At 37.0% G+C, this 9,167-nt stretch overlaps 1 protein-coding gene across 2 annotated transcripts in view; it reads left to right on the forward strand.

Moving 5' to 3' along the window:
• The first annotated feature begins 1,840 nt into the window (after nucleotides 1-1,840).
• rtn1a (reticulon 1a) overlaps nucleotides 1,841-9,167 on the forward strand; it is a 34,596-nt gene continuing 27,269 nt past the window's right edge. The window contains exons 1-2 of one of the 2 annotated variants that reach the window (XM_073833879.1): nucleotides 1,841-2,273; nucleotides 9,108-9,167. The exon at nucleotides 9,108-9,167 is cut by the window's right edge and continues 723 nt beyond it. In XM_073833879.1, the coding sequence (XP_073689980.1) occupies nucleotides 2,087-2,273; nucleotides 9,108-9,167 (247 nt within the window). In that variant the 5' untranslated portion in view covers nucleotides 1,841-2,086. The remainder of the gene's footprint in view (nucleotides 2,274-9,107) is intronic. The other variant, XM_073833880.1, reaches the window with a different exon arrangement.

Genomic DNA, 9,167 nt, shown 5'->3' on the forward strand with positions numbered 1-9,167 from the left:
CGGATATCCGGAACACGCGAGTGTCGCGTTTATTTTCGGTCCGCCGGGAAACAAAGCGCAGACTGATTTACTCGCGTTTTGCTAAAAGGTGCTTATGCAGACGTCGTTGTTGTTATACACATTTGCGACGTTCGCGAACAAATTACTGACTTACTGCTTGTTCTCCCTCTTCTTCGTTAACTTTCAATGCTGGTTATTTCAATGACTGACTTGTTGCATGCCAGTCTGTTGTTGTGGGGGCATTTCTACACCCCGAAACGTGACGCTGAACGAAACGAACTGTGATTGGTTGTTTGACATGTCGGTCAAACGGCCTTATGGGCGGGCCTTGGCCAATTAAAGCTGCCATGAATTCTACGCGACGCGAGACTAGTGCTGCGTCCCAATTCGCCTACTTATACTACGCCCTAAAAGTATGTACTCTTTTTGTGAAGAAAAAGTACATACTTTTGAGTATGTAGCAGAATAGTAGGCGAGCTTTGGGACATACTACTTCGTCATAACTGCGTTTTTAACGGACGCTCTGTTGCTTAGTTACCTGAATCCTCTCACTGTTTAAACTGCCCTGTCAATCATCACAGTTAACATTATCTACATTTCGTTTAATTTAATTTCCTACCGTATTAGAGAGAAATGAAGAGGCACGTTCTTTCAGGAGTCTTTCATGCCGAGAACTCTGCTCGTGTTTGCATAATTATGCATTTAAACGTTAATGACCAAACATATCATTATAAAAGTTCACAATGTTGCTGCACATGAAATATAACGAGGATAACATTTAAAAATATATATTTTTTATCAGGTTACACACTGATTATTTATCACTCAAACTCCTTTCTCTACCTGTCCGTTGGTCGCGCATATCCTCCATGTTTGTAGTTTTTTAACACTTTTTATGCGTGTTTGTAGTTCTAATCGAATCCTCCGTTCACCGCGCAATGTGTTGTGGGCAATATTAGCCGTTAGAGTGTGCATTGATCCGCACTTCGAATTCTGAAGTCAAGTAGTAGACCATCCGGGAATCTTTGGAATACTTTTTTGAACATACTACGATTTGGGACATACTAATTCTATTTTCGAATACTATTTAGGACGGATAGTATGCGAATTGGGACGCAGCATGTGTCAAAAGTAATCTAAAGTAATCCAAAAGTAGTCTGATTATATCAACGAATGCAATATATTTTCTTACTCTTTGTATTTTTATGTCAGTTAAAAAATTATCCTGTTTAAATCAATGTGATAAACGAGTTTGGTCAAAAGTAATCTAAAGTAATCCAAAAGTAGTCTGATTATATCACCTAAAATTTGTCATGTAATGGATTACGTTACTGACTACAATTTTTGTCATGTAATTTGGAATCAGTACCGGATTACAATTTGTAAGTAATCTACCCATCTCTGGTGGTAAGTAAGGGTGGAGCATATATAAATAAAAGAAAAACTAACCATCACAATAAAAAAAAAAAAAAAAAAATTAACCTATTAATTTTATCCAATTTCTGCAAAAATACAATTAAATTAAATAAACTGGGTAGGGTATAAACACTGACAAACAGCTCATTTAAAATATAAAATATTTATATAAATCATAAATAAAATAAAAATAAATTAACTAATGGCTAATCAAAATAATCTAGGAACATCTCCGGCAAATTTAGTCATTTCGGGCAGCAATTATCAGGAAAAACTCATATTAAGTCTGTTTCATTCATCGCTGAATGTATTGTTGTCATTTGCACTTACGTCTATTTAAACAGCTTAATTGTCTTGCGCGTATTATGTATACAGTGAGGTAGCGTGAACCACGCCCTTGGTGTGGAGGCGCGCTCACACGGACCGTCCTCTAACCGGAATGTCGCTCTCCGTCCTAAATCCGTGCCAACCGAGAGCCGCACAGACACAGTGACGTCAGCTCCGAGACACTGAACCAAACACATCAAGCCCACTAGCTCCGCTGCTGCGAGACGGGAAGCATCGGTCAGGATCGGCCATATTAAGCGTCACATCTCTGAATTCCTTCTGCGATCTCACCGAGAATCGTTCTCGCCTCGGAACAAACTCTCCGCGTGCGATTACTGCAAGCATGTCCGCCAATTCGAACGAGGGGCCGGGTTTGGATGGGAAATGGTTCGAGGAGGAGGAAGAGAAGAACGGGATGTTTGGGAGCGCAGGGCCCCGTTTCGACGAGATGCGGGACGATCTGCACGCGCCCAAGCAACAATTCCATCCCTTTGAAGGAAGCGGCGTTGCCATGGAAACTGCATCTACAGGTAAATTTGAGGCTTTTTATAATTACGCATTGTGTGTGTTTAGCGACGACGTCCGTGCCGGCGATAAAAGACAGGAAGAAGCAAACGCTGCTGATGATGATGATGAATTGGATATGAAGAGAGACAGACCAGGCCATGGGTGTGACAGCGCCTGGATGTCTCTGCATATACAGACGCACAGTGCGCTCCAGGCAACTGTGGTAGTTCAAACAACATGATCAAACACAATAAAACAAACAAAACATTCTTATGTTGCTCTCTAATGCTTTTTGAATTAAGCAATCATGATGACAGAACTCTTAGGGTGATGTTGTGTGTTCATAAAGCCACAATAATGTAATCATCATGTCTTTGTCTTTGTGCTCAGCCTGTCTCACTGCCCTCTTTCTCCTCAGCCTGTCTCACTGCTCTAAATCACAGGGTATGGCTCAATAATTGGGCATTGTCCACCCCTCTAATAAACCTCTTCATGTAGCACAGCCAGACTATTAAAACTTCTCAATATGACAGCTCATACAGTATTGACAACAGCAGCACAACCTTCAAATTTACAGCCAGACCCACCCAATCTAATAAAAAAATATTATTTTACACAGTGGCAGTTTGGTATGAATTCGTACAGTCTGTTTTGTAAGGAAAAGGTTTACTCCAAACCTAACCTGTAAGTGACATAAATGACATCATAAGAAATTATGCAAATTGAAAAAACAATACATTGCTTTACAATAAACTTAAAAAAAGACATTCACTTTAAAGTTAGCATTTCAATGTAAATGAACTGTAATTTGATCATTTACAGTCACCAAAAATATTTAGACACCAGATATATTTTTTTATTAGTGGGTGCAGGACATAGTTCATTTATGTAAGTGAGGATAGCAAAATAAACTGTGAAATATTATACCCAAAAATTCTTCATATAGACTACAAGTAAAATTGATTAAAAAAAAATTGGGACCAAAATTTATTCAGACACTTTGACCTGACCATGTGTTTTTTCTTTAATTGCTAATGTGACTAAATAAAATTAAGCATTGCTTGGTAATTGGTCAATAAAATATTGATAGGTGTGTAAATATTGTCATACTAACAGTTGTCTGAATAATGTATCTGTAATCCATTACAAAGTTATCTGACATGATCAAGATTAATTTGTTCTGACGCAGTTTAACTCTGAGTTCTTGTCATATTTCATTACCATTTTCTAAAACTACAGCAAATAAACTGTGATAATATGTCTGAATACATTTTGGTTTTGACTGTATATCTGGTTTGTTGCACAATGAATGAGTTCTACAAAAAAATAAATGAGTAAAACGATATCCACTGACTTCAGTAACATCAGTAGCCTAATCTATTTTACATGGAGCACCATCTCAGGGGGGCCACCATGTTGAGATCACATGACCAGCCAAATAGTGCTCATTTTGTCTTGGTAAACCCCTGTTATTGGACACATTTGCATACTGAATAAATTAATTACGCCTGACTGTGAACTTCACATTCAAAGGCATTTGTAACAAACGTGTTGCTGCTTACATGACCAAACTGGCCGGTGATAATGCAGAAACAAAAATGACTGAGTGCACTGTAAACTATTTTAGTTTAGTGATGAGTTTATTAGAGAGTATTAATAGAGAGCATATTACAGTTTTCTTGTGTACAGCATGAGTATAATTACAAAGTGGATGTAAGATATATCATACACTCATATTAGGTCAGAATGTCAAGCTGGAATCATGTTGGGTAAAGTTTGTGTTACTGTCTTAAACACTGTTGCTTTAACCTTTGAAGCAGTAGCTGTTTTGATGCTACATGACCAGTCAAAAGTTTTTGAACAGTAAGATTTTTAATGTTTTTTAAAGAAGTCTCTTCTGCTCACCAGTCCAGTCAAGTGTTTATTAGGTTCAAAGTACAGCAAAAACAGTAAAAGTTTTAAATATTTTTACCATTTAAAATAACTTTTTTATTTGAATATATTTTAAAATGTAATTTATTCCTGTGATTTCAAAGTAGAATTTTTAGCATCATTACTTCAGTCACATGATCCTTCAGAAATCATTCTAAAATTCTGATGTGCTGCTCAAAAAGATTTATTATTACGTGAAAACAGCTGAGTAGATTTCTTTCAGATTTCTTTGATGAATAGAACATACAGAAGAACAGCATTTATCTGAAACAGAAATCATTTGCAACATTATAAATGCCTTTATCATCACTTTTGATCAATTTAAAGCATCCTTGCTAAATAAAAGTATTAATTTCTATAATTTCTATACCCCCCCCCCCCCTCCAAAAAAAAAAAAAAAATGTTACAAAAGCTTTTTATTTCAGATAAAAGCTAATCTTTGGATCTTTCTATTCCTCAAAAGAATCCTGAAAAAAGTACTCAACTGTTTCTTCAAATCAGCATATTAAAATGATTTATGAAGGATCATGTGACACTGAAGACTGGAGTAATGATGCTGAAAATTTGACTTTTATCAAAGGAATAAATTACATGTTAAAATATATTCTAATAGAAAACAGTTATTTTAAATAGTAACAATATTTCTAAATTGTACTGTTTTTGCTGTACTTGTGATCAAATAAATCAAGTGACTCTTTAAAAAAACATTAAAAATCCTACTGTTCAAAAACTTTTGACTGGTAGCGTATGAACAACATCTGATCAAAAATGATTATTCTGCACCGCAAAGCTAGAGTTTTTCTGGGAACTCTTTCTTTTTGAGTATTTCTGAGCTAAACTAAACCCTCACTGACCGTAACAAAATAACAGTGTGTTTTTTATATGAGATGGTCTGGCATCTTAAAGCCTGATTTCCAGTAATGTGGATTTAATACCGGTTAGGACAATAATAAAACACAGCACTACCTCATCAAAAAGGAAGTGTACATGATCGGAGGATCAGAGGCAGACATCCAAGCACTCATAGTGCTACTTTAATTGCACCACTTGCTGGAGCGTTTAATGTGCTTTTAGTGTTTCTGTGGATCAATGTGACAGATAAAGTAGCTATGTATCTATAGAAACCCTTTCAGAGTGGAGACATGTGACTACAGCCTATCACGCACATAACATGTAAAATACATAAGGTGAAATACACACGCATCCTTTCAAACTTTAATACCGAAAGCCATCGCAGCTCGCTTTCATGGTTTTTCCCTGTTGCTAATTGTCTGTTTCTGCTTCTGCAGGTGCTCTTTGGTCCATTAAGAGTCTGATTGAGCCGCCATTATGGCTCAGAGTGCTATTATTAGCTATGGGGAAACTGCATGCACACATACGCCCATGCACAGTCTCTCTCACATGCTCAAATATTCATGAGCCAGGGCCTGAAATCCCTCAGCTCCCCCATGCACTGGTTAGCTTTAACACACACACAATTGCACATACACAAAAACACACACACAAAGTCTTTCCTCCTCTCATGGACTCAAGCCCAAATACACATATTCTCTTAAATGCATTCAAATGCACTTACACAAAGACTCTTTCTCTCTCTCTTTCACACTCTGGCTATGGTAAGGTTCTTGTTTCTTCCCTTCCTCTCTCTCCCTCTCCCTCCCTCTCCCTCTCTCTCTCTCTCTTCCTGTCTTTCATACAATGTCGGTTTGGGCTGTCGTTGGCTCAGTCTTCAGCATTCTCCCTTTTTAAATAAACAGAGGGAGGTCTATTTATAGGCTGAGTGAGAGTGAGACATCGCACAGTCTTTTTACAGTAGCCAAGTCAGTGAGCTCACGGCTCTTTGAAAGGCGGGTTGGGAAAAGATCTGTCCACGTGGTGAGCAGCTCAACACAACAGAAATCCCGTAACTCTGATCGTACCATCAGTAACATCACTCACACATGTCAATATGTCCACCATAATCCACTTCTGACTGTCTCTCTCTCGCTAGTTGTCTCTCTCTCTGTCTGCCTGTCTAATACGCTGAGGGGAAAGGCCTAGACGAGGAGGAATGCTGGTGTGTACTGTCTGTCTGCATTCACAAGTCACTCGGGCATGAGAGAGAGAGGCCGTGCGAGATCAACAAACAGTGCGGGGTGAATGTGAAAAAACCATTCCTTCTGTCACTTTCAGCCAAAGGCGGTCAACACACAAGGACCACTCGAATAGAGCACAACACTAGGGGCCTCTGTAGAGAAACTGATTGTATAAACATTTCACGACAGACATACCTAGAACTGACTGCATTTTTTACAATATCTTGCAAAGTTATGCAGATTTGAAATGGCATGAGGGTTAGTAGATGATGACAGAATTTAAATATTTTATGTTTTGTATCCCCTTAATGCAAAGAACTACATTACCCATAATCCACCAACAATCAGAGAAGTCACTGTTACCATGGAAATGTGAGTCTTGCCAGAAGAGCTCAGCAGTGTCCGCCTACTCCCAGCAAGCTTTGCAAATGACGTGATCGAGTCACTGGCTGAATTCAGAATAGCATACTACTCTTACTATATAAAGATGTGGCTAAAATTGTAAATTATGATGCTACGCTAAATTCAGCCACACCCATAAAACAAATTTTGGCTTTGGCAGGGAACTTTTTCTCTTGTGGCCATTATGGTATGTAGCTAAGTATTCTGTATTGAAGAATTTTTGAAATGTCTATGGCTGAAATGAATGTGAAAAATACCAGAACCAAGGTTGCTGAAAGAAATAGCAAGACACATACACTTTGAATATTTGGAATATTTGTCTGATATTCCCCTATTTACTGCACAAACAAAATGGAGAAGGCAATTTGATAACACACTTCTTAGTTTAAAAAAAATATCTATATACAGTTGAGGTCAAAAGTTTACATCCCCCTCAGAATCTGCAAAATGTTAATTATTTTACCAAAATAAGAGAGATCATACAAAATGCATGTTATTGTTTATTTAATACTGACCTGAATAAGATATTTCACATAAAATATGTTTACATAAAGTCCACAAGAGACAAAAAATAAATGACCCCGTTTGAAAGTTTACATACTTGATTCTTAATACTGTGTTGTTACCTGATAGATCCACAGCTGTGTTTTTTCATTTAATGATAGTTGTTCATGAGTGCCTTGTTTGTCCTGAACAGTTAAACTGCCTGCTGTTCTTCATAAAAATCCTTCAGGTTCCACAAGTTCTTTGGTTTTCCAGCATTTTTGTGATCCATCTTTTCACACTGAGGACAACTGAGGAACTCATAGGCAACTATTACAGAAGGTTCAAACAGTCACTGATGCTCCAGGGTCATTTTTATAAATTCAACTATTATTTTCTTTAGTGGACTATATGTAAACGTCTTTTATGTGAAATATCTTCAGGTCAGGTAAGTACTAAATAAACAACAACGGGCATTTTGTATGGTTCCTCTTATTTTGGTAAAATAATGAACATTTTGCAGATGCTGAAAGGGGGATGTAAGCGTTTGACCTCAATCTATGTAAGTTGGTGGAAAAAGCAAGTGAAATATTGATAATAAATGTAATTATATTTAATACAGTACTGAAAACTGTTTGGTCTGATTAAAAAGTGACTGTCTTTCCCAATAATATGTATGTGCGATATATTTTTTTGTATTCTAGTATTGAGTCATGAGTTTAGCAATTGTTACGTTGAGTCTCCTGACACATAAAAGTTGCTACTTACTTGACTCAATTTCATAAGGCACTATTATTTTATTATTTTTTATATAGTATTCCTAAAGATTTTGATTTATTACAAATTACAATTCATTTTATTCTTTATATTTTTAATTGATTTTTTTTCTTTTTATGTGCACTTTTAAAAATAATTCTGTTTAGCTTTCATTTATTTTCAATTCACTTTTAGTTTTAGTAAGTAAGTAGTTAGTTGCCAAAGCAGGATTTCTAATTTTCATTTAAGCGGTTTATGTTTTTCATTTAATAATTATATTTTATCTCAGCTTTTTTTGATTGTCAAAGACAGCTTGTAATATTTTCAGTTTATTTTAGTCAACAATAACAACACTGTTGTGCTGCCCAAGGTTGCCAGGTTTTCACAACAAAACCTGTCAAACTGCTGCTTAAAACTAGCCCAAAACTAGCCCAATCCCATTTCAGGAGGGGTTCCCCGGTGAAAACGCATTCCGGGGAGCAAAATACATGTTTTTTGGCAGGGTTCCCTAGGTAAAATTTGCATTCCAGGGGCTAAATATCACGTTATTGGGGTTGCTTCAATGTTAAAGTAGCCCAAATCCACGGGAAAACCACAGACTTGGCAACACTGGTGCTGTCTTAGAAGACAGTTGTCTCTATAAGCTGTAGGCAGCAAGATGGCATTATAGCTTTTGGAATCACATCATTCCTTTTCCCAAACTGCAGTCGACCATTGGTCCATTATTATTATGTTAGCTGATGTGCACGTGTTATTGGAGATGTAACAGTCACAAGGTTCATTGTCCAACTTTAATTAATCCTCTTAAGATTCGACTGATTTCACAGAGACAGAGCAGATGTTTCCAGCTGTGTTTCAGAGGGCTGTGTGGTGTTCACAGTGCACAACCAGTCTGAATCTCAGTACATGTTCAAACTCAGTACATCTTTTCCACTTAGTCCAGTGGGAATCAGAACTACTTCACGTCTGGTGAAAGAATTGACTTTCATGTTTCTGCATAGATTGTTCAGCTCTATAACTGTGTCTTTGTCTCTGTAGGGCTGTCTTTGTCTATTGTCTTTTCTTCACTTCATATTTTTGAGTGCAGATGCCCAAATATACCAAAATCAATCAATAAATCAATAAAAAATGAGAACCAGTTTTCCATTTTTTTTGTCATCCATTGATTTCCTTTAGTAATACCATATGCTCTCGTTTCTCTCTCTCTAGGTGACTCTCTGTCTGACATGTTTATGAATTCATCACCAGGAGATGGTGATCTGTACACCT

Source organism: Garra rufa, chromosome 2 (assembly GCF_049309525.1).
Source record: "Garra rufa chromosome 2, GarRuf1.0, whole genome shotgun sequence".
In the NCBI taxonomy this organism is placed as follows: Eukaryota; Metazoa; Chordata; class Actinopteri; order Cypriniformes; family Cyprinidae; genus Garra; species Garra rufa.